Here is a 26,000-nt window from a genome sequence, read left to right as displayed (position 1 = left end):
GTGGGATTTGAATGCATGGTACTCACCATTTATCGCACTTCGTCCATCGCACTGTGGCCGCTTTTACAAACATGTCCAGGTGTCATTTAAGCCTACATTTGGTTAATCATGCCAATCAGTATCTAATAATTTTTAAATGATTATTTAAATCGATACTTCACTCAACATAAGTTACACAAAACCATCATGTTTGCTAGTTGGAGAACAGCAGGCTAGGTGCTACTGAAACACCACCTGTATTTAATTGCTGCTTACCTGTGCTTATGGTGCGTTCCATTGCACTCGGAACAAAACGTTCTCCGAACACACATGACTTTTTAAATCATTTTTTACTTTATGTAGTGTTTGTTTTGTGAAACTTACAGTAAGTCCAACTTTGTAGTTGTCATTTTCACTTCTATTCAGTTGTTTTGTGCTCAACAGAGGTCTTTGAGAGTATGCGTTAGAAGCCGACTCCTCCTGTATTGTTTGAAGTGCCCTTAACTGTTAAATCAGCTGCTGTAGTCACTTGTGAAGTTCGCAGACCTGCCACTCAAATTCACGTTTTTCCGAGCAGATGCACTGGGACCAAGGACGTTACATCAAAACCGACTGGGACGCTTTTAGAGTCGGAAGTCGGGAATATCGTCTCAAAAATTCCGACATCCTGCTTGCATTGGAACGCACCACTATTTAGGCTACTGCTCATTTGCCGTTAGCCCTGTTAGCCGTGCCTCCTCTGTCCCAACGTTAGGTTTCACTTTCATTTTGTTTTCCTCAGAAATGACACCGCCTCTGTTTCTATTATCCTCTCGGTTTGTCCTTTAGCTGTAGTTGATCGCTACGTCTTCATGCAGCTGTTATCATGCAGAAAGATACCGGAGAAACACCAAAACCCAGGTAATATTTCTCAAAGAGTGAAGTTTGGCAGGTAGACTTAGCAAGAGTTCAGTTTCACAAAGGGTGGCAGTTCAGGTGAATTACTAACCTGTGGTAATTGTGTATTGTATTCACTGTGTGGGAGACTGTCAACAGCTCTGTGTACTTTTCAGACTGGGTGATGTTTAGCATTAGTTAGCTAGCTTGACGTTGACTTAACGTTAGTTTCCGTCGTTTTTAAACTTGAACTGCGTCAGAGACTTTATACGTTTATTGGTTCATTTTACACAGAGACAGTGAACAGTAAATGTAATGCAGCAGATATAACACACTGCTCATTTTCATCTGTTGACGCTGGGCGTGTCTAAGCTATACAATGCACATTACAATGTAAATGATATAAATGATCAAATTAATGGTGCACCATGTAGTTTTGGGGAAGAAATTTAAATAAGAAGGGAAATATCTCCTTTCACTCTTTTTTTAATGCCCAAACAAGCTGAATAATCAAACTTTTTTTTCATGACTTATAAAACTGGTTACAAACTGACCTAAATGGACAACACAGTTTCATCAGTTTTTTGATCCTGCTTGAACTGTGACATGAACTACACATATGATGTTTGTCAATTTAAAAAATATTTTTTAAAGTCAATAAAGTCACAGTTTGTCTTAAAGGTGGTATTTGTATGAAAAATTGATTTTTGAGTCTCATTCCCAACTCAAAACAAGATGCTTGTTTAGGAGACCTACTCAGGTTTCTCTTTCCATCTCACCAATGCAGCGATTTTACATCACACTATTAGGTCACATATGCAGTATTATAACTCGGTTAATTTCTGCAACTTGGCTTTAACTGTGCATACGATTACTTCCTCTCTTCAGCCTCGGAGCCTTTTCATTTGGTTTAACTACTACAGCCCAACCTGCCTTTGGCGTTGCAGCAGCCGCCGAAGATGGGAGGAGAGAATCTTTGTGTAGAGCCTTTAACAAGAGTCTCAGCAAAGTTAGAGCCACCAATTCAACTGTGAAAAAGGAGGACAAACCTTCGTTTACATTCCCAGGTAAGCTACTAAACAGTTCCATGCTATAAAAATAGTCTGGTAGTACCACTGAATATGCACTACAGAAAGGTCACAGTTCTTCTCCAATGTTTGGATGCTGTGTTGTGGTTTTCCAAACAGTTAATACATGCTCCAAAAGCAGAAAAGGAAAAGGATCTTCATGTGCATCAAATTGACCTCTAATAATCTTGGGAGCTTTCCTGAACTGCTGCTCCTCAGTATGATGAAACCTCTTAGTGTCTAGTGACAGTAATAAAGTTGGACAACTGTAATCCCTGTACTCTCCCGTCTTATATTTGCATACTTCAACTTACCTGTATTACCTGTATTTGTTTTTCTCTATGCTTCCCTTGTTTTTATTACAGTGAGGTAGGTAACCAGCCTGGTGTCACTTTATAGTATATTTGACGGCTAGTTTAATGCCTCTGCATACTCGTAATGAATATGTCTCTTCAATAAGACAAAGCTTCAATATTATGAACAGAAGTGTCTCTAGTGTCTGTATTTAGTGTCTTCATTCATGTTTAATCTTGTGTAAACTTATCGTAGAAGCTAAAATAATTAAAAGTCGAGACTTCTTCATTGTATCCAATTGGATGCACTTTAATAGTCAGGTGTATTTTCCTTAATTTTACCTTTCAGAGGAGGTGAAACACAACAAACACTGGGTATTTCATTAAACATCATCAACTCTTAAACTCTCTTCAGGAGCTGAACCTTTTGGAAAGTTGGAATCTCAATGGAGAGACGTGGAGTGGACAGAAGAGTGAGTAGAGCTGTGACATTCGGTCAAGCTTGCACTTTTTAAAATTGTTTTTATTAGTTATTTTATTATACTCCCCTCATGCCTTTATTCTGCTTATTTAAATTATTATTCAAAGCAATTTTCTCGAATTCTCCTCAAGACAAAAGACGACCCTGATGAAGACTGTCAGCTCCTACAGGCCAAGCAGTAAAGAGGTGACTCAGGCTCGGGTTCTCCTCTTGGGCCCAGTCGGTTCTGGGAAGTCCAGCTTCATCAGTTCAGTCCAGTCGGTGTTTAATGGACGAGTCACCAACCGGGCCATGGTGGGCTCCTCCTCCACCAGCTTCACCAAGAAGGTATAAGTGGAGCACTAATATGTAATTGAGAGCTGAAATTCATTGCTGGTTGTCTTTGTTTGAGCAAGGCAGTGACTCCCTATTAGATTCAGGATGGTGTCTTATCAATAAACGCAAAAAAGGAAAAACACCCAGAGGCTGTTTTCTTTTTCCCAGTGCTTTATTACATTGTCAAAGTCTGTCCATGTGGCTTATATTATTATCATTATTATTATTGTTATTGTTATTATTATTATTATTTTCGTTGTTAAAAATGTATCTCTATTTTTATGCAGATACACAGTATTAGCTGAATCAGAGTCAGACTATAGCCAACATTTCTAACTGGTCTGTAAACAATAACTGGCACATTAAAGGGGAAGTCTTTGTTTGGATATCTGTTATCAAGATATCAACTGGCTGCACCAGAAGCCCCAAAAACACTGGCAATTTCATCAGTAGGCTAACTTGTTGTCAGACAACACCCGATGCTTTCCAAGATTGTTTAAAGTTGACAACTGAAATACAACAAAATTAACAAAGATTAAAATTTGGATACAGACAAGACACTGAACAAAGATGTTTCAAGTTTGTTACAGTACAGGACAGTGGAGGCATAAGCCCTCAATCAGTAGGGAGGCTGTTCTCATGCTTTAGGATTCCACCCAGTTAACTTTCTTTCTGTCTGTGTCAGCTGCAGTCCTTCAACATTCGTGGTCAGAAAGGAGAGGATCCTAACAGACTGGTGCTGTGTGATGTTATGGGCCTGGGGGATGGAGAGATGACCGGATTGACCCTCCATGACGCCCTGTCCGTCATTAGAGGACATGTACCTGAGGGACACAAGGTAAGCAGGATCAATATTGTTGATTAGTTGTTTGCGTCAGACATCTCAACAACTACTTAATGAACTGGCACAAAATTCTGGTTCTCAGAGGATGAGTCCTAATGATTTTGTGAGCCTCTGACTTTTCCTCTAGCTCCACTGTGAGGTTAAGATTTGTGGTTGTGAGAGAAATGTCTCGACTGCTATGGGTGGATTAGCATGAAATTCAGTAAAAACATTCATGCTTATAATTGTAAGAACTTTGGTGATCCTCTGACTTGTCATCTAGCACCATCATTAGGTCAAGTTTTAAATTTTTCCAATTCAGCGCAGCTGTACCTTGTGTTTAGTGCTAATTATAAAATGCTAGAATGTAATGTGAGTTGTTTTTTGAAAACGATTTGTCATTTTTCCCCTCCAGTTTAGCCCAGATCAACCGGTGAGGTCTGAGACTGTGGGCTATGTGAAGAGGCCAAGCCTGAAAGAAAAGATCCACTGTGTGGCCTTTGTGGTGAACGCCTCTAAAATCGCGTGCTACCCCAAAGGCCTCAGCACCACCTTCCAGCAGCTCAGAGAGCACATCAGTGACTTGGGTAAGAAAAGGACAAACAGGCAGCTGCACACACAAATATTTTCACACACAGACACATATTGTTCCTCCCACATCAGTGGCATTTTTGTGTTTTAAGTGAAAACAAAGTGGAACAGCTGTTCTTCTGTCAGTGTATGACTGTGATTTTTGTTTGAATTGTTTTGACATTTAACTGGTATTGCATCAAAGATTTCACTGACAACTACTAGTTTTTGTTGGACTGATGTGCAGAATGGTGTGGGGTTTGACACTTTTGTTATACAGTACATCTTCTGAAATATATCTTAATTGTCAGTAATTTATCTAGAATCAATCTAGAATGTAACAATTAAATGCTGTTTCTGTGATTATTGTGCTGAAACCTTAATAATATATATCACATTCTGTCCATTAGGTGTTCACCAGGTGGCTCTGCTGACCCACATAGACCAAATTTGTCCAGAAACAGCCAAAGATGTCACCCAGGTTTACAAGAGCCGCATCATTCAGGACATGGTAGGTTTAAATAAACAATACGCTGTTTGAGAAATGTTCATGTATTTAAGGTATTTGACGACCTGAGAATGAGACTCAAAATCACCCATCTTACTTCAGAATTGCTTTAAAGGATAACTACCATTTTTTACAACCTGGACCTTATTTCTAGCAAAATATATGATCATTTACTCACCCAGATAACTTTGGTGTCATTTGAAGTTGTTCGGACGAAATTAGATCCAGTGGAGCGCCGATATATCCATATAATGCGAGTGACGGGGCACCGAAGCGCAGCCTTTATGAGCATTATCTGCCACGAAACTAGTTCATTTCACCAATATTTTGTTATGATACGTTAGTGCTATTCCCCTCTGAGTCCGGGCTCGTCTATTGTCAACATCCGGGGTAGTTTCGTGGTAGATAATGCATTATATAGAGGCTGTGTGTCGATGCCCCGTCACTCGCATTATATGGATATATTGGCGCCACGCTGGATCTAATTTCGTCCGAACAACTCCAAATGACACCAAAGTTATCTGGGTGAGTAAATGACCATATATTTTGCTAGAAATAAGGTCCAGGTTGTAAAAAACGGTAGTTATCCTTTAAGAGTTTGCCTACATTACATGTGTGGAAAGGGGTGGTAAGGTCAAAACAAATCACAGTAAATGTAACTGTCTGAACAGAACGTGTCTGCACATTATTTTAGGATTTTGTTATGCTTACATTTCCAAAAATTAGAAACTCTGAGCTATCAGATTCCCTCCTGTCTGGATCATTTTGAAACTGAGAGAATATAGGAGATTTTTTGGAGAGCATCTTTTCCTGTAAAAAGCCCAGTGGACCGGGTATTATCGGTGTTGTCACAAACTTATTAGTCGGTGGGATAATTTCATCACTGTGGCAACCTTAGTGTCTATGTCACCCAATTTGCCATGGCCTTGTTTTCAACCAGCTGCAGAAACTGAACATTGATGATGTGAAAATATTAAAGTCACACGTGTCTGGGTGTGTTTGCAGATGGGTAAAGCTGGAGCTATGTTGGGTATGTCCACCTCCTACATCATCCCAGTGAAGAACTACTCGTCAGAGTTGGACCTGGATGTGAGCACTGACGTGCTTCTGCTCAGTGCAGTCGACCACATCCTGCAGTATGCTGACCTGTATTTCCAGGACAATACACCACAATATGAAGACGAATGCATTTGAATAATCAGTTATAACACAATGTCAACAGCTCAAGAGCAAGCCCTTATGTGTAGGAATTGAACATATCTGACTTCACTGACCCCTAGTGGCAATTTTAATGCTAATCACAGTGGATTTCATGCATTTTTTAAAAAGCTTTTGCATTTAAACCATGCAAAATTTTACTATTTCATGTCTTTTTTACTAAATTTTAATGGACAAAACTATAAAATATAAAAAATCTGTCATATTTTACTGTTAAGCGTGATCTCTGCTTTGTATCAAGGACATTGGATCTCATGCTAGAACCAATGGTATCACCACGGTTATTCTTGAGTGACTCGTACCAGTGGATTCAAAACACCTGCTGCATTCACCAGTTATCTGGTACTTAAAATGTTCTCTTATGGTAGGAATGAAGTTTCCAAGTGATCTGCAACTGTCATATAACAGTTTTGCACAGATAGCCTGCCTTTTTCCAAAGAGAGGATATACCTTTTTTAAATAACTTTTGATATGATTTAATTTAAAGTTTACATATTTTGCTGAAATCAACTAAATAAATAAAGACACAAACCTAATACTTATCGATAATGTGTTTACAATGGCATCCTCTATCAAGGCTATTTAAGTGTAAAGTGCAACAAATTTCATACTCATACAGCTGCCTCAGGTCTTAATGCAGTTAGCTCTCCAGGGGAATATCCTGTTATATACAGTTGTATAATCTATAATATTCTCTCTTCCAACTCAGTGACGGTCATGTGACATGGATCACTTTGCTTTAGAAACATGATTTATAGCAACCACTGTAACTTCAAACAGTTCTGTATTTCAGTAAAAAAAATTAAACAAATAGAAACACCTGGTGGGCCAAAACGAACCTTATGGCGGAAAAATTGTGGCCCATGGACTCCACGTTAGACAACCCTTGGTTTCCACCAAGTAGTCAGGTTCAGTTAAGTGAATTTATAATGAGATGGTACCAAAAAAAACAATGCTTTGGGCAGTCCTGTTTTTTCATTACCCTTCTGTGTAGTTACCTAGCACACTGAGATACTTGAAGGTGGAGTTAAACACTGCAGACCACTGATTGGTCAGTCGGTACAATCACAGTCATCCCATCATCTGCGCACAGATGCAAGATTTCCCAAACACCTGTCTTGCTGCCTGCAGCCTTTTCTCAAGCTTGTTTCCTTGTTACAACCACATGTGTGCAGTGCACAGGGAGTGTGTGGTCAAGCAAGAGAGCGTGCAGAAAAGAGACAAGGTAAGGAATTTGTATATGTTGTCAACTGGGCAGTAATGTACAGTTAAGGTCACAGTGTGTCAGTTAATAAAAACAGCAGCTGTTGTTTCCCAGCTGCTAGAAAAGTGAAAGGTGTTACTCCCAATGCCCTTGTGCACAACTGCACTACATTTAGGAGTACTGTCTGTGGTGGAAACACAAAACAGATCTCACGTTTAGGTAGTTACCATGCATTACACACTGGTTCAAAGGAAACTAAACAGAGTACTTTAGTGGAAACAAGTAATTGTGTGTGCCAAGTAGTTAAGTGCTTGGTCCAGTGGCATAACAAGTAATTGAACTAAAGATACATTTGTTTTCAGCTAGAGTTTCACTGAAAGCACTCTTTAAACGAGTGATTTTTACCGGTTGGAACAGCGTCTGCTGATAATGTTTTCAGATTGTGAGCCTGTGTGTCATGGCAAAATGTGGTCCTTTTTGTAGCAGGAACCTGATTATTTTGTAGCAGGATTTAGTATTTGATTGAGTATTGAGTATTTTGCCAGGTGTCTGTGGACAGATTTTTCTCAGCACAATAGCTTGCCAACTGTGCAGAATAGAGTCACGAATATTTACAAGTGTGTAGTTAAGATCAAAATGAAGGCCGGGTTCAAAGACAGGTGTGGTCTGGCGTAGTGAGAAGTCATGGGTTGGAATCCGAACCTGGTCTCTACTTATATCATGTTCAGAACACAGCAAATTGCTTTATTCAGAGACAAATGTACATTTTATTTTGAAGGCAAAACCATTTTAGTCTGCATTTTAGTCTGAACCTTGCTCTCTGGCAGATCTGCCAGAGAGCAAGGTTCAGATTGATTTATTGTTCAATATACAACACAGGGTTGCATGATGAAATCAAAGTTTGTAACTCCTTCATGCAACTCGAACATCGGACATACAGTAACCACAATTAAAGCTGGTCACATCCTTGAACTATCTGGATAAGAAGGAGGTAAGGATGATAATATTAAAGGATTTCAGATGTTTTCATGCTCTAATGTAAAGTTAACCAATGGGATTTGTAAGGCTTCGTTGATTTTTGAGACTGAAGGAATGGCACAGTTGTGACCTAGTTCAGGTGTATTTTTCTGCAACAAACTAAACTTGGACGCCCTACTAATCAAGGGCCTACCCAACCCTTAAAGTTGGCATGCCTGAATCACCCTTTTTACTTTAACCCTAAAAAGTCTGATTTAATCACATGTCAGCCACACAAGTAATTCATTATTAGAAATTTGTAGGATTTTAATATGATTCTATAAGAAGTTGGCAACCAATGCAAAGATGTTAAAAAAAAATGTTTTGTCAGTTTGAGAAATATTGTTCTGCCTCTACAAGCAATCAAATCAATTTCAGTAAATGGAGAGATGAAACTAAGATACATCTGAGGAGGAATAGAGGAGCAATCCAAAGTAAATTAAATTACAACTTTATTCTATATATTCTGTTCTTCAAGACTGAATATTTGATTCAAGTGAAAAGGGTATTGTAGCATTTAAAACATTTTAGAAATAGGGGTTTTAAACTTTGATACAGTGAAAAAATGACATTTCTAGTTCTGGTTTATTCAGTTCTCTCTTGGCTGACACAGGACATGGTATGGCCTGCTTGTGGCTCAGATCTGGGAAACAAGTGTGGACCGCCCAAGCCCTGTGGGCCAGATGATTGTTTCTCTTGTTGGGCAGATCTGGGCCACAACAATTTTTCTATCTGGGATGTTGCCCAGTTTTTAAATCTGATGTCTAGAGTACAGGGTAAAATCAGTTTCATTTACCACACCATCTTAGAGTATTTTCTTCAATTTTTAAATTCAAGATTTTTACCACGTTTCCATAAAGTGTCAGGTAAACTAATTCATGATCAGTTCCTCTCTGTAAGGTGTGCTCGTACCTCTTGACCTGATAATAAAGTCTGACCTGATAATGAATGAATATGGTAATAAATATTTCTTGTGTTCTTGAATCAGGATTGTTTGTTCAGGACGATAAGGAGAGTCACTTTTATGACTTTACAAACAACCTTGAACACGAGGTGTGACCATGATGATAGATACATGATGATTTTTTGTATCTGTGTGTCTTTGTGTAAATAGACATCTAAGGTTCATTCAGCATCCTTCACACACTTCAGCGGACCAACTGTCACTATGAACCCCAGGCTGACCAAGAGCCAGCAGAGAACAATCTGCTCCCAGCTGGGGAGAGTCAAACTCCAGCTGCTGTACAAGGCCAGCATCCATGGTTTCACCGGAGCAGCCTTCCACCAACGATGTGACAACCGCAGTCCCACAGTGTCTGTGGGCTATAACGTCTCCGGTTTTGTGTTTGGAGGTTACACCAAACAACCTTTCAATCAGTCTGGAGGGTACACGTATGATGACCAGGCCTTTCTTTTTACTTTCAGTGGAGAAAAACTCCTCAAATATCCGGTCACTGTTCCCACATATGCAGTGAAAATGTATAGTAACTCAGGTCCATATTTTGGAGAAGCATTGGTTCTTGTCAATGGAAACCAGCCTGTAGTCTATAACAATCCAGGAAGTTATTACAACTTCAGTGCAGCAGAGATGCATGGCAACGACCTCAATCTGACTGAGTGTGAAGTCTATCAAGTGGAGGGTGAGTTCAATAAAAATAAACAGATTTTGTTTTTGTTGTAGCAAATCTAAAAGTATATAATTTTTGTTTAGTCTCTTTGACCCTAAGTTTGGAATAAATGTAAACTTATCACAAAGAGACAAAACAAGGTTGTGTAGGCGGGTTAAATGTTTATCAAATTTGATGAGATCATTGATTTGTAAAAGTTGTATTTGCTCTTCAACAGAGACCACAGAACTGGAGAAGCCATGGAGGACTGTAATCTGGGAATCTGAGTAAGATGGAGAGAGTCACCATCCTGCACACAATACTATGAACATGCTACATTATAATCATCATCATTATCTTAATCTTATTAAGACCTGCCCTCTCATTTTCAAGAGAGAGACCATTATATTATACTATTTTATAAGCTATGTTCTATACTATACTATAACATGCTGTGCTATGATATGGTATATGCACTATACTATACTACACACACTGTACTGTACTGTACTGTGCTATAAGATACAAAACTGTACTGGACTTTACTGTACTGTACTATACTGTATTGTGCTGTGCTGTACTGTGCTACACGGTGAGGTGTGGTGCGTTACGGTATTGTACTGTACTGTACTATACCATACTATTCTATACTATACTGTACTATACTATACCATGACATGCAATACTGCTATGCTCGGCTGGGCATGCTATACCAGTTATTTTAGATTATGAAAGACTCATCATAATCATCATTCCTTTACCGAGAACAAAGACTGCTACTATCACAGAGGTCAACTGGCTGCGCACAAAAAACATCTTTAAGAACCAGCCGAAAAACAACACTCACCCTTCTCCTAGAAAAATAAAAGTTATTCATCAGCTCTGTCCTCTTATGCAGGACGAGGGATACGCTGATGGAGAGTATTAAGAGCTATAAGCCCACAGTCAGCTCTGTGTCTCAGGTTCGCATTCTGCTTATTGGACCAGTTGGAGCTGGAAAGTCCAGCTTCTTCAACTCCATTAACTCTGTGTTCAGAGGCCACGTCACCAGCAAGGCCATCTCTGGCAGCTCCACCACCAGCCTCACCACACAGGTCAGTTCCTGACAGTTAATGATTTCTGTTTGTATTGATTGACTTCAAAATGTATGTCCTGCCCTGTCACCATTTTGTGAGTTGGCTACTCCTTCACTTTGTACGAGACAGTTTCGCTCCTACTCTTTGAAAGCTGGGCGAGAAGGAAAGCCTCTGCCAATCATCTTGTGTGATACCATGGGACTGGAGGAGAGCACAGGTGCGGGGCTCAATATAGAAGACATCAGCAACATCCTTAAAGGTCATCTGCCAGACCTTTATCAGGTACAGCTTTTTGTTACATTGAGCATGATATTGAATGTAAGAGCCATTGATGTTGTTTTAAATGTCTTTGTCTTTCCCCTCAACTGTGTGACTCAGTTCAACCCCTCTGCTCCGCTGCATTCTGAGGCCCACGGCTATCGCAAGTCTCCAGCACCCAAGGACAAGATCCACTGTGTGGCCTTCGTTGTTGATGGCTCCAAAGTCTCCATCATGTCAGAGGAGCTGGAGAAGAAGCTGGACGCTGTCCGCCAAAAGGTCAACTTAATGGGTCGGTAAAGTCTAGTCCCACTTATTATACTGAAGACGTACATGCACATTCATTATGAGTTAACACTTAAAGTACAGTATTTTAGAAGAGCAACAACAATATGTTGACAGCCTGATACCAACATCTACAACATAAAAATCTTCTTTCTGCTCTGGTGTTTTCAGGGATTCCTCAGCTGGTCCTGCTCACTAAAATAGACGAAGCTTGTCCTTTAGTGACAGAGGATGTGAGAAACGTTTATAAGAGTTACTACATTAAGCAAATGGTGAGAATTTTATTTTAAAGAAAAAATGCTATAGGATTTGTTATACTGTAGGTTTGTAGTTATTTTATTCAGATAGTTTCAAATGACTTGCCTGGTGTAGGATTGGCTTCATTTTCTCTTGAGTCCTTCACAGCATGGTGCCACATTAAAAACTTAAATACCTGAAGTTATATGGGAGATCATATCTTAATGGCTCACATGTATTGTAATACTTGTGTACAAATGCACGATTGAGATGGCAGGTTATAAAACCAATATATTTCTTATATATAAATCATATGAATTTCTTTAAAAGTTAGTTGTCTATAATGGGTCAGAAATATTAGTTAGTAATGGGGAGCCACAATCAAAACAAACACTACCAGTATAACCATCTACCTTTACGAAAAGACAAAATTTAGCTGCAATTTACAAAAGTTGGCACAATTCTCTGGCGTCTTAAGAAAATAGTAAACAACCCTCATCTGAGCCTTTTTTGATCCAGATGCAGGAGGTCAGCACTCGACTCGGTGTGCCTCTGTCCTGTGTTGTTCCAGTAAGGAACTACAGCGAGGAGTTGGAGTTGGACCCAAACTGCGACATCCTACTGCTCAACGCCGTCAAGCAGATGCTTCGCTTCGCTGATGATTACTTCGATGAGCTCAACGACCGCAGGGCCAGTTCTGGCCTGCTATGTTAGGGTTGGCTGGTAAAAATAATATTGCTTGAGAGAGAAAGAGTTGCCCAAAATGGTAGCCTATAATTGTAATGGGATTGCACTTTGTGATGTGGAACACAAATAGAACGTTTTAGGGAAAAAGTTTCATATTGTTTCCTAAGCTTTTTACTTTGTTTTTATTGTTTAGGCCTAATGAACTGAGTGATTTAAATAGAAATTCAAAAAATATAGAGAATAATGAAAGCATCCATATTAATGGTTGTTACAGTATTTAAAACGTTTTGAGGCATTGCCTGGTCACCCATTGTAGCCCTGTGTTTACTGTTACAACACTATGAATCCTAGACCCGAGCTGCACCTCCAGTTGGCTCAAGACTTCTCTTTTTAACTGTGTTTCTCTGTGATTTTCTCCCAGATTCAGTAATAAATCATTTAGGGGGTTAAGGGGGTTAAGGTATTTTATTTTTCAATTATCAGACCAAAGAATGCAATTTAATGGACCTTGTTGGCTCATTTAGTTGGACTTTTAATCACAAGTTGAAAAGTTTGACTAGCAAACACATTATCTGATATTACTCTGTCCTGCATGATGATATCATAAACGTTTTGCATCATAACCCTTTTGTTCTTTGTTTCAATCACAATCACAGACAGCAAAATCAGAGCAGTTTACCAGAGCTTATCTGCAATGCCGCATTAAGTCTTAATTTGTGTCCAGAGAGGTATGATGATGATTTTTACAGCATCCAGAAAACACAGTAAATTGCTGTATTCAGAGACCATCTTCACTTTTATTTTGAAGGCATATTTTACTGTTAAGCGTGATCTCTGCTTTGTATCAAGGACGTTGGATCTCATGCTAGATCCAATGGTATCACCAGTTATTCTTTAGTGACTCCTACCAGTGGATTCAAAGCACCTGCTGCATTCACCAGTTATCTGGTACTTAAAATGTTCTCTTATGGTAGGAATGAAGTTTCCAAGTGATCTGCAACTGTCATAACAGTTTTGCACAGATAGCCTGCCTTTTTCCAGAGAGAGGATATACCTTTTTTAAATAACTTTTGATATGAATTAATTTAAAGTTTACATTTGTTGCTGAAATCAACTAAATAAAAAAAGACACAAACCTAACACTTCTCGATTGTGTTTACAATGGCATCCTTATCAAGGCTATTTAAGTGTAAAGTGCAACAAATTTCATACAGCTGCCTCAGGTCTTAATGCAGTTAGCTCTCCAGGGGAATATCCTCTGTTATATATAATTGTGTAATCTATAATATTCTCTCTTCCAACTCGGTGACAGTCATGTGACATGGATCACTTTGCTTTAGAAACATGATTTATAGCAACCACTGTAACTTCAAACAGTTCTGTATTTCAGTAAAAAAAAAAAAAAAAGAAACATCTGGTGGGCCAGAAAGCACTCTTTAAACATGAGTGATTTTTACCAGTTGGAACAGCATCTGCTGATAATGTTTTCAGATTGTGAGTCTGTGTGTCATGGCAAAATTTGGTCCTTTTTGTAGCAGGAACCTGATTATTTTGTGGCAGGATTTTGAGTATTTTGCCAGGTGTCTGTGGACAGATTTTTCTCAGCACAATATCTTACCATACGTGCAGAATACAGTCGCAAATGTTTACAAGTGTGTAGTTAAGATCAAAATGAAGGCCGGGTTCAAAGACAGGTGTGGTCTGGCGTAGTGAGAAGTCATGGGTTGGAAGGTTCAAGGTTCAGACTGATTTATTGTTCAATATACAACACAGGTTTGCATGCAACTCGAACATTGAACATACAGTAACCACAATTAAAGCTGGTCACATCCTTGAACTATCTGGATAAGAAGGAGGTAAGGATGATAATATTAAAGGATTTCAGATTTTGTCATACTCTAATGTAAAGTTAACCAATGGGATTTGTAAGGCTTCATTGATTTTTGAGACTGAAGGAATGACACAGTTGTGACTTAGTTCAGGTGTATTTTTCTGCAACAAACTAAACTTGGACTCCTTACTAATCAAGGGCCTACCCCACCCTTAAAGCTGGCAGGCCTGAATCACCCCTTTTACTTTAACCTGAACTAACTGATTTAATCAGATGTCAGTTATTCATTATTAAAAATATGATTAATATGATTCTATAAGAAGTTGGCAACCAGTGCTAAGATGTTAAAAAAAATGTTCTGTCAGTTTGAGAGGAAATGTTGTTCTGCCTCTACAAGCAATCTATCAAGGTGTGGCAAACCTTTTGTTCTTGTTTTTTGTTTTGTAAATATTTATAGTTCTATCTGAATCTGCCATGGTTGATAAAATACAGGACATCCAATGTTTAAAATAAGACTTTTTTTGCACATTTCAGTAAATGGAGAGATGAAACTAAGAACATCCGAGGAGGAATAGAGGAGCATTCCAAAGTATTTATATCATGTTAAGTTAATAAGTGACTAAACAAACAACTTAGGCTGCTCAAATTAAGCTGATGCATTTTTTCAAGTGTTATATATAAAAGTAATTCACCTGTAATGTATTACTTTGATGGATAATACTTAATAAATGGCTTTAAAGTACATCTAAAGCTCATGTTAGCATTTGCAAACTATGTATCAAGAGCTCTGTATATGTTCGTCAAAAAAAACCACTCATGCATAAAATAACTTTTTTATTAAACTAATAGTCACAATATGATTATGACTGAAATGTTCTTTATTTGGAAGGAATTCGTGATGTGACTGACTTTAGCCTACTAATTGCATTAGTTGTGCACTATTAGATGAATCCCCTGCTTCACCGCTCCCCACACCAGCAGGAGAGCTGAGGTCCAGAGGTGAACCTATCCCCTCCCCCTCCCCCCTCCTCCACAGCCTCTGTGACTTTCTCAGCAGCAGACGCACCTTTACAAAATAGAGGGCGCCCAGCTGCCCACTCCCCACATGGCAACATGACACCATTGACTTGACGTTTAAATGAGCAATACAAAACCGGATGAAATCAACGCAAACTTATTTAAGGCAGCCGGTACGGTTCGATCCGCCGAGATGACGAGATAAGCCCAGAGGCGGCTGCTACAGAGCCGGTTACTGTGGACGACTGTCCTCTCGCTTGTTGTTTTTTTTGCGGGCGCTCAAGCCGCCTCTCCACTAATGCCGCCCTGGGCGGCTGCCCATATTGCCCATATGAGGAACCGCCACTGAAAACGAAGGATTTTCACAGCATTCAGAATACACAGTATGTTGCTGTATTCAGAGACCATCTTCACTTTTATTTTGAAGGCAACGCCGGTTTCGTTTCTGTCAGGTGTGCCATTTGGCAGACCTGTTTGGCAGACATCCTGTCATTTTTGCCTACACACGTTAACCGTGGGCTCCTTCCTTAACTATATACAGGAGACGTAGGTAAGGATAAAAAAGATTCAGCGATTTATATGAAGATTTTCTACTTTGCCAGTGACCTTTGAAGGCTTTATTGGATTTGGTGACTAAAGGTTTGGCAGAATTCTAACTTTGTTTAAGGTCGTGTTTACAGTTAGGCCTACACTGGGTTACATGCTGGCATTCGGACATACCAAAATTCCGACATCCCAAAAGTCTGACATACCGCCATTCCAACATGTCACCATTCCGACATACCACTATTCCGACATGCGAACGTCCCGGCATTCTGACAAAGTTTCACCATAATCCGCAACCCATAACCCTAACCCTAACCCTTTTAAAAGATGTGTCGGAATGGCAAGACATTTAAAAAAGAAATAAATACCACCATTCCGACCTTAGGAGGCAAGAAATGTCGGAATGATGGGATGTTTAAAGGTTTAAGTGTTGCCATTCCGACAATTAGGGCCTAATGTCGGAATGGTGTTATGTCGGAATGGCGGTTGCCTCCCGTTACTTCAGGTTACTGTGAGTTTATGTTTAGGCTACAGGTTACTGTTACAGGTTACTGTAAGTTTATGTTTAGGCTACAGGTTACTGTTACAGGTTACTGTAAGTTTATGTTTACAGTTTACTGTGTATCTTAGTTCTAAACTTTGAGTATACTATACTCCGGATTACAGTCTACAGTCTACCCCCTTAACTGGAGAGTGTTGATCACCCCATGTGTTTTGTTGTCTTTATTTGAACCTTGATAGGAATAGATACAAGAACGATGAACTGTTCACTGATTTAAACCAATGGAGACCACGTAAATACGTACATATTAAAAAATTAATACGATTTTTGCAATAGTGCAAAGATCAGGGTTCTTACGGTCATGAAAAACCTGGAAAAGTCATGGAATTTTAAAATGCAATTTCCAGGCCCTGGAAAAGTTATGGAAAATAATATTTTTTCAGAAGTTTTGGAAAAGTCATGGATATATATTTAAAGTTTTATCAACTAATCCAAACAAAATCGATGTGTCGTAATAAAATGTAAATTGCCACGGGGGTCATGATATTTTGGTGCTGTGTAAAGTTTATTCAATCTGGCTCAGTCTGAGTTACTGGGCATGCAGCGTGCAAGCACATAGGAACTGCGGGCCCACCCACTAGCCTGGAGTTGCTTCTGCTAGCAAACGGACAATGCCGACAGAATGACATGGAAGTGCAGCTTCAATAATACATGGCTTTTTAAGGATAAATACCAATTATGGCTGGCAAAAGACACTGACCCATGACATACTGATTACTGGGTAATGAGTAGTTAGCACCGGCGCAGAGATCGAAAAGTGGCTAAAGGTATGTCGATTGCTGCTCAGTGGCATACACCACCTGCTCAGCGGCATATACCGATCCTTAGATTCTTATACCGTTCCTCGGAGTGGTATGCCGCTGTTATGCCGCTGATATTCCACCGACACATGACGGTATGTGCCGCTAGAGACTGTTATGCTTCTGAAAGACTGTTGGACACACACACACACACACACACACACACACACAGATTGACAATAGTTGGAAAATATCTCAATGTACAGTGAACAAGATACATAATATGCCACAATGGTTAATGTTCGGCGAAGTAGATTTTATATCAAGTAATGTATTATTGTGTTCTCCTAATAAAGGAAACCTGTCAGTAAGTATTGTTTAGTTGGTTGGCTCAAAGTTTCTGCTATCGATTAGTCAGACTGGCTACGGTGGCTGGGCTAACAGTAGCCATGTTAGCTAAGTAGTTAAGTAGTTTATAGGCACAAATTTAGACATATTACTTTGCTATCATATCGCAAGAATCCCACATGTAAATACTGTCTATATGCCTACATCCCACCAACATAACATCCAAAAGAAACACATAGCCTACGTTCCTTTATTTACGGCAATGTGTTAAGTTAGAATTCTCAAAAAAGTAAAGTAAATTTATACATTTACGGCAGTACTTGTCATAAAACCAGCCCAGTGGCATTATATTTGCATATCCATCAGGGGCCGGTACCCATCCAAAAGTCTTTCAGAAGCATAACAGTCTCTAGCGGCACATCATCACCCTCATGTGTCGGTGGAATATCAGCGGCACAGCAGCGGCATAACAGCGGCATACCACTTTGAGGAACGGTATAAGAGTCTAAGGATCGGTATATGCCGCTGAGCAGGTGGTTTATGCTGCTGAGCAGCAATCGACATACCTTTGGCCACTTTTCAATCTCGGCGCTACTGTATCTAAGTGTGCCTGTCTGGTGTGTTTTTGTTTTAGAGAGACACCATACATTTCAAATGTAAACCTAATTTTACTTAATGTTACGATAATTAGTTTTCGGTGGTCCCATTGAGATAAAATAGTTTCTTTTTGTCATGGAAATTCAGTAAAAGTATCCAGTGTTCCAGTGTTTAAAATAAGACAGCTTTTTGAATGTTTCATTAAATATAGAGTTTGTAATACCTCCCATGTGAATAAATAATAATAATAAATTTTATTTGTAACGCACTTTTTATTTAACAAAAAATCTCAAAGTGCTACAACAGCAACAAAAAAGAAAAAGAAGTTAAAACAAGAGTTAAAAGCAGTTATCAAAGTAACACAAGCAAGATTACAGTTTAAAAGATTTTTTAAAAAGGTACGTTTTAAGGCCCTTTTTAAAACAATCAATCGACTGTGGAACCCTCAGGTGTTCTGGGAGGGTGTTCCACAGTCGAGGAGCAGAGGAGCAGAAGGCTCGATCTCCCAGTGTGCGGCACTTAGTCCTTGGGGGGGAGAAGTCTGTAGCTGTTGGTGGAGCGGAGTGAGCGTGCTGAGGTCTGGGGGGTGAGGAGTTCTTTGAGGTGCTGGGGGGCATTTCCATGGATGCACTGGAATGTGAGGAGGGAGACTTTGTAGTCAATCCAAGCGGAGATGGGTAGCCAGTGTAGTGAGTGGAGAATGGGTGTGATGTGCTCATATTTGCGTACTCTCAGCAGGATTCTAGCAGCGCTGTTTTGAATGTGTTGTAATTTCTGTATGCTCTTGCTGGGAATCCCGCTGAGAAGTGAGTTACAGTAATCGAGTCTGGAGGAGACAAAGGCGTGGACGAGCTTCTCTGCATCTCTTAAGGTGAGTGTGGGACGAAGTCTGCCTATATTCCTTAGGTGGAAAAATGATATTTTGCAGAGGTGATTGATCACCTCAAAGGTCAGCTGGGGGTCAAAACCTGACACCAAGGTTAGTAACTGTTGATGATAGAGGGATGTCCTTGCCAGAGAAAGTAATGCAGGTTATCGAGGAGTTTCAAATCTGATGAGGGGAACCAATGAGGATGGCTTCAGTTTTCGAACTGTTCAGCTGGAGAAAATTATGTCTCATCCACGCCCTTATCTCCTCCAGACATGCAGTGAGCATGGAGGGAGGTGATGCTGCTGATGGTGGTGAATAAGTGTCCGTTTTAATGTATAATTAAAACGGACACTTAATGTATAATCTTGTTTTAAAAACATTTACTAAGTACTGAGTGCTACGGTTTAGGAGATGTTGGGAACTGACTGAAATAAAGACACACAACCTACATTATATCCTGTACTTTTAATGAATCTGTTTACATCTTTTTGTATTTCAGACTCCAAAGTGAGTAAACAGCAAAGGGTTTCTCAGCATCCTTTACACACTAGAAAACTATCTGTCCACTATGAACCCCAACCTAACCAGAAGACAGCAGAGAACAAAAGGCTCCCAGCTGGGGAGATCTAAGGTTCATTCAGCATCCTTCACACACTTCAACGGACCAACCGTCACTATGAACCCCTGGCTGACCAAGAGCCAGCAGAGAACAATCTGCTCCCAGCTGGGGAGAGTCAAACTCCAGCTGCTGTACAAGGCCAGCATCCATGGTTTCACCGGAGCAGCCTTCCACCAACAATGTGACAACCACAGTCCCACAGTGTCTGTGGGCTATAACGCCTCCGGTTTTGTGTTTGGAGGTTACACCAAACAACCTTTCAGTCAGTCTGGACAGTATGTGAATGATGACCAGGCCTTTCTCTTCACTTTCAGTGAAGAGAAGCTCCTCAAATATCCAGTCACGACTCATGCGTATGCAGTGAGAATGTTTGTTAACTCTGGTCCATATTTTGGAGAAGATTTGGTTCTTGTCAATGGAAACCAGCCTGTTGTCTATACCAATCCAGGAAATTATTACAACTTCAATGCTGCAGAGATGCATGGCGATGACCTCAACCTGACTGAGTGTGAAGTCTATCAAGTGGAGGGTGAGTTCAATAAAAATAAACACATGTTGGTTTTGTTTTTGTTTTTGTTGTTGTCATAAATCAATTAGTGATCAGTTTTGTTCCTTCCCTTAAACCTCACAACACTGTGTTGGCCCACAGGTGATTTAGGATTTAAAGTGAATGTAAACCCATCACAAAGTAAACAAAAACAAGTTGTATATATACATGTATATGGGCAATACATTTATCAAATTTGATGAGATCATTGTTCTGTAAAAGTTGTATTTGCTCTTCAACAGAGACCACAGAACTGGAGAAGCCATGGAGGACTGTAATCTGGGAATCTAAGTAAGCTGGAGAGAGCCGCCATCCTGCACACAATGCTATTAATATGCTCATTGTAGTACAGTATATTTTATTGACCTCAGACAGGTAATCTTATTGAGACCTGCCGCCATTTAATTTTTAAGAGAGATCACTATACAATATTGTAAGAGACATACAGGTTGAAGATGAGGAGCATGGTGCGCTTGAGTGTGTGTGTGTTGCAGAGGGGGTGGTTCACGTGGGAGTAGGCGCGTGTGTGTGCGGAAGTGTGTGTGCGCGTAAAGGTGTGCACTCACCGGTGACACAGAGGAGAGAGAGAGTCAGGGTTGGATAGTAGCCATAATTTTTGTTGACCGCTACTCATCCATTCATTCAAACCCTTTTTATCTGTTTAATTCGTTGGTCTTGTTTTCTATTCATTCATCTATGCTGCGCTGTGATAGCTCTGTGCTGTTTCTTTACAATAAATGCACCAAAGCATATTTGGATCTCAGTGCATCTGTTATCATAACCCCCTATAGCGCGTCACAAATCTGCGAACCTGAGGACTCAACCTTATACTCTCAGCGGCTAAAAGGTTTGTGTTGGAAGCCGCAACAAATATGACATGATACGATCCAATATGATACAATACCATACTATACTTCCATATACAGTATGACACAAATTGATGATCTGAAAAGGCAGCAGAATGTGTAAACCAAGACGATGTTATAATGAACACACATGAAGTATATTACTGTGGCCCTAAGGGTCAAAACACATCGAACACAACAAATTTGGGATTAAGGAAAAGGTGAGACAACACTCCTTGCCTGTGATTGGACAGAACCCAAGTCACTGCCCCAAATTCAATGTCACTTCCTGTTTCTATTGTGAACTACAGTCAGCCTCATTCCTAATTGTTTCAAGCCTGCTTTCAGAGTTCCATGTGACATTTTAAAGGGATAGCTTGTGAATTTGGGCTGTATTGTACTGCCTACAGTAGATGGTCGTCAGCATGACCCCAGAAAAGCAGCAGAACTACAGGAGTAGGAAGCTAAGCAATGTATTGCTGACTGGGGCCACAGCAAAACATAATTTATAATCCTATATCTAAAAAAATTTAAATCAGTGTACACTTTATTAGAACATCTTCATGATTTTATATTGCAGTCAGACAGGGATCTAAAGCTGGTATATCCATCTACACTCTCTCTCAAAGAACCAGACTCCTTTGATAAAAACAATAATTTTAGGCTTGCAGAATATGTGAGCTGCTGATCTATCGCTGCCTCGATTAGTCGATTTGTTTTTTGTTATTGTATACCTTTGGGTTTTAAAAGGGTTAGCTCAGATTTACCTTAGTCACACAGTAACACCAACAAACCGATCGAGGCAGCGGCACACCAGCAGCTCACATATTCTGCAAGCCTAAAATTATTGTTTTTATCAAAGGAGTGTGGTTGTTTTGAGAGAGATATAAGGTTTTCAGTTTCACGTTGTAAACATCTGTCAGACAGAAATGTATCGTGGTGAAAATATTCTAGAAATAATGTCCACTACAACTCACAGTGATTTTTTTGGGTTGACATTTTTTAACAGATTTTGCTGCTGACCCCATCTGCTGCAGTGCATTGCTTAGCTTCCAGAGTTAATACAGTGACTATGTTTGAATGGCAAACATTTGCCAAAACATGTCATCTGAAGTTTTTTTCAGGCTAAAACCAACAAACAAGTTATTCAGTAAATGAAAAAGTTATTTATCTTTACTTGTTCCTGCAGGACGAGGACAGAACTGATGGAGAGTATTAAGAGCTACAAGCCCACAGTCAGCTCTGTGTCTCAGATTCGGGTTCTGTTCATTGGACCAGTTGGAGCTGGAAAGTCCAGCTTCTTCAACTCTATCAACTCTGTATTCAGAGGCCACGTCACCAGCCAGGCCATCTCTGGCAGCTCCACCTCCAGTCTCACCACGCAGGTCAGTTCCTGACAGTTAATGATTTCCATTTGTGGTGCCTGACTTCTAAATGTATGTCCTGCCCGATCAACATTTTGTGATTTGTTATTCCTTCACTTTGTACGAGACAGTTTCGCTCCTACTCTTTGAAAGCTGGGCGAGAAGGAAAGCCTCTGCCAATCATCTTATGTGATACCATGGGACTGGAGGAAAACACAGGGTCTGGGCTTAATATTGATGACATCAGCAACATCCTTAAAGGTCATCTGCCAGACCGATATCAGGTACAGCTTTTTGTTACATGGAGCTGGATATTGAATGTATGAGCCATTGATTTGGCTTTAATTAACTCAAACTATCTCTGTCTTTCCCCTCAACTATGTGACTCAGTTCAACACCTCTGTTCCTCTGGATTCGGAGGCCCACGGCTATCGTAAGTCTCCAGTGCTCAAGGACAAGATCCACTGTGTGGCCTACGTTGTTGATGCCTGCAAAGTCTCCATCATGCCCACAAAGCTGGAGGAGAAGCTGGAAGTTATCCGCAGAAAAGTCAACTTAATGGGTCAGTTAATACACATTCATGCACACTCTTAGAAAGTAGCAGTATGGGTGTCTGCTTTCTCAATGTCAGCATAGTACAACATGCGTGCTACAGCACGCACACAACTTTCTGCTAACAATCCACAGAGATGCTCTGTATTTTATAAATGGTAAAATTAGTTGTCCAAAAATGCAAAATGATGATAACTAGTAAGTGTCTGAAAGCTCAATTCACTGCTTACTTGAGTGTAATTGGCCCAATTCCAATGTCCACACTCACAGACTTTGAGGCGTGTTCATGGTAAATCCACAAGGGTTTAGGGATATCACACTGTCAATATTTAAGTGACTGAGGGCTCTCGCACAGACATTTTAATCACTTGTGGCCACTTCCCATAAGTTCGCATTTCTGAAGACTTTGCCTGTGGGAATCACACACAGTTGAACACAACGTAGCAACATTAAACATAAGGTTACCATGGGTTACCAGGGTAACCCAGAAAACACTTTTAAAAAAACGACAATAATCTGGATGCTTTTATTATTCTGTATGCAACTTTTTTTTTTCACAAATAGAGAATTTTCTAAATCAAAGACTGAAGTCTTAGGACACTACTCTTTTAAGCAGATCACTTAGTTTATTAGACAACAAAAAAACTGTAAGCTTTTGAAGCAATATGGAACTTTTTCCCTGAAACCTCTGACTGAATATGTTTTCATCTGTGTTTATATGTACTCCCAGTCTTTGTTTTAATTATGAGGATATATGTTTTAAAAAAATCTAATTATAGGTCTCAAAATTACAAGCTGAAGTGAAACGTCACAAAGTGCTGTCCTATTCCCTCTTATACCATTTCAACCCCTTCCAGACTCTCATTCAAACACTAACCACCTGATGTCAGCCTAGTCTGTGAGGGCTTAAGGCTTTAGGGGGACATTGGGATCAGGCCATTGGTTCTAGTGTTTGTTATATAGGCAATAGTGAATCAGTAAACAAGAGATTGATTTTAGATACATAGATTTCCCTTAAAAAGTTATTGTTTCAAGAAAAGTTATAAAAAGAAACATATAGTTTTTAGATTGCGATTAAACAGCATTTAAATTGCAACAGATTTTTATTTTTAGTTTAGAAGAGCCCCCATAATATTTTGACAGGCTGATACCTAAAAATCTCCAGCATTTTGGAAATGTTCTTTCTCTCTGGTGTTTTCAGGGATTCCTCAGCTGGTCCTGCTCACTAAAGTAGATGAAGCCTGCCTTTTGGTGAAAGAGGACGTGAGAAACGTTTATAAGAGTGACTACATCAAGGAAATGGTGAGGATTTTATACAGAAGAAAAAATGCTATAAGATTTGTTTTATTTGAGGTTTGTAGTGTGTTTTTAGGCCTCAATTGATACGTTTAACTGACAAGCCAGTCAAAGTCTGTCCATTAGTGTGTGTCATTTAATTTAGATAGATTCCAGTTCTTGACTGGTGCAGGATGGGCATCGTTTATTCCAGAGTTGAAAGGACAAATCAAAGCAAATTTAGCTGTGATTTTACAAAAGTCTGCACAATTTTCTGTAATCTTTGGAAAAAAATAAACTATACCCTCATCTGATTTTTTTGTGATCCAGATGCAGGAGGTCAGCACTCGGCTCGGTGTGTCTCTGTCCTGTGTTGTTCCTGTGAAGAACTACAGTGAGGAGTTGGAGTTGGACCCAAACTGCGACATCCTGCTGCTTAGCGCCGTCAAGCAGATGCTTCGCTTCACTGATAATTACTTCGATGAGATCAGCGACCAATTCAGCAACATTGAAGTCAAAAACTGATAAGCATTTGTTCAGCAGATATGATAACCTGAACATCTGTAATGAAATGTCCCTCAAAATGATCCATCCATTTACCAGCACTGCTGCTCTTCCTCAGTCTTTTCCAAGCACCCCTTGGAATGCTGGGAGATGTAGTGCCTCTAGTATGTCCTAGACCTAGCTGCACTTCTAATTTCTGGCTTCAGTGAGTTGTTCTCGTTTTGATTGTGTTCCTTCACTGCGAAATATTTAATTTTCTTTCATTTTTTTTCTTTTGACATTATGAAGTTTTTCACCATTATCCTTTTATTGTTTGTTTCATGTGATTGACTTGACAGTCACAGTGAGCAGATTCAGAGAAGTTTGTCAGAGCTCACTGATTTGTGAACCAAGAAGAATCCTGATTTTTTAACCTTGGTGGTGCCAAATAGGATAAATCCAATAATCTGAGTCCTAGTCCTCTAAAAAGACTCTCATTTTGTTCTCAGTTTTAATGTAATGTTAGGTGTTGTGTCAGCGTTTTACAAGTTATGACTGCTCTGTGCTCACATGGTACATGTGTGACAAAATGATAAGTTATGGATAATTGAAATAGATCATTTGGGTTTAATCCAAATTGTATTCTCACTTTACACTTCTACATCCACTTTGGGTTTTGGTGTTTTGAGTCGGTGTCCCTACAGTGTTTGTCAGGAAAACAACTTTGCAGGTGGTCAGATGGTTGTATTGGCAGGTAATCTTTATTATTTCTGTGTTGCAGGTTCTGTACATTTAACTTTACCTTCTGGTTATAAATACACTCAATAACAATAAAAGCTCTTGTTGACCAGACCAGATGTGGTGGAGCATTTAGAAACTCTTGCCTTTATTGATAACTCCTAAATCATGTTGATGAAGGTTCTCAGTGCTGTATCGTAGGCAACTAGACGTGTTTCAGTTTCTTGAAGATGTTTCACTCCTCATCCAAGAGGCTTCTTCAGTTCTAACTAACTAGAGGGGAGTTGCAGGCTGTTAAACTTAGGCCGGCTGTGGGTGGCCCTAAGGACTCTGAAACTCAGAGCTCACACATGTCCTTAACAACTCTTTAAGGACACTCCCACATAGAGTGTAAAAGCCTGCAACTCCCCTCCAGTTAGTTAGAACTGAAGAAGCCTCTTGGATGAGAGGTGAAACGTCCTCAAGAAACTGAAATGCGTCCAGTTGCCTGCGATACAGCACTTAGTGCTCCTAAATCAGTTCATTTTGTTTAGTCATTTGCAATTGAACGGAAACTCAACGTGC

General features: G+C 39.7%; 2 protein-coding genes across 3 annotated transcripts; both read left to right on the top strand.

The window, feature by feature from the left end:
• The first annotated feature begins 679 nt into the window (after positions 1-679).
• On the top strand, positions 680-6,340 carry ifi44g (interferon induced protein 44g). Of its 2 annotated transcripts, none has more exons than XM_084355529.1 (8): positions 680-879; positions 1,744-1,922; positions 2,631-2,688; positions 2,828-3,023; positions 3,703-3,849; positions 4,250-4,421; positions 4,815-4,915; positions 5,918-6,340. In XM_084355529.1, exons 1-8 carry the CDS (start codon positions 845-847, stop codon positions 6,104-6,106), a joined length of 1,077 nt encoding a protein of 358 aa, XP_084211655.1. In that variant the 5' UTR covers positions 680-844; the 3' UTR covers positions 6,107-6,340. The 2 variants fall into 2 exon arrangements, with proteins under 2 accessions (XP_084211655.1, XP_084211654.1); XM_084355528.1 differs by having other exon boundaries at positions 681-879; positions 3,697-3,849.
• Positions 6,341-9,519: 3,179 nt separating this feature from the next.
• LOC311258107 (uncharacterized protein) lies at positions 9,520-25,462 on the top strand (the record flags this gene model as incomplete). The annotated part of the gene is made up of 14 exons (XM_084354155.1): positions 9,520-9,991; positions 10,197-10,245; positions 10,857-11,052; positions 11,164-11,316; positions 11,413-11,584; positions 11,749-11,849; positions 12,334-12,508; positions 19,565-20,161; positions 20,422-20,470; positions 22,214-22,409; positions 22,520-22,672; positions 22,779-22,950; positions 24,142-24,242; positions 24,546-25,462. The coding sequence occupies 14 exons, from the start codon at positions 9,520-9,522 to the stop codon at positions 24,738-24,740; spliced, it is 2,781 nt and encodes a 926-aa protein (XP_084210281.1). The 3' UTR covers positions 24,741-25,462.
• Positions 25,463-26,000: the final 538 nt, after the last annotated feature.

Source organism: Pagrus pagrus (genome assembly GCF_965226575.1).
Source record: "Pagrus pagrus genome assembly, chromosome: 6".
Lineage (NCBI taxonomy): Eukaryota > Metazoa > Chordata > Actinopteri > Spariformes > Sparidae > Pagrus > Pagrus pagrus.
This window is presented reverse-complemented; position numbering and strand designations above follow the sequence as displayed.

Coding starts and splice junctions, on each gene's coding strand:
- ifi44g (XM_084355528.1), top strand. CDS start 845: ATGCAGAAAGATACCGGAGAAACACCAAAACCCAG. Junction 880..1,743: donor GGAGAAACACCAAAACCCAG/GTAATATTTCTC, acceptor TCCTCTCTTCAG/CCTCGGAGCCTTTTCATTTG. Junction 4,422..4,814: donor AGAGCACATCAGTGACTTGG/GTAAGAAAAGGA, acceptor TCTGTCCATTAG/GTGTTCACCAGGTGGCTCTG.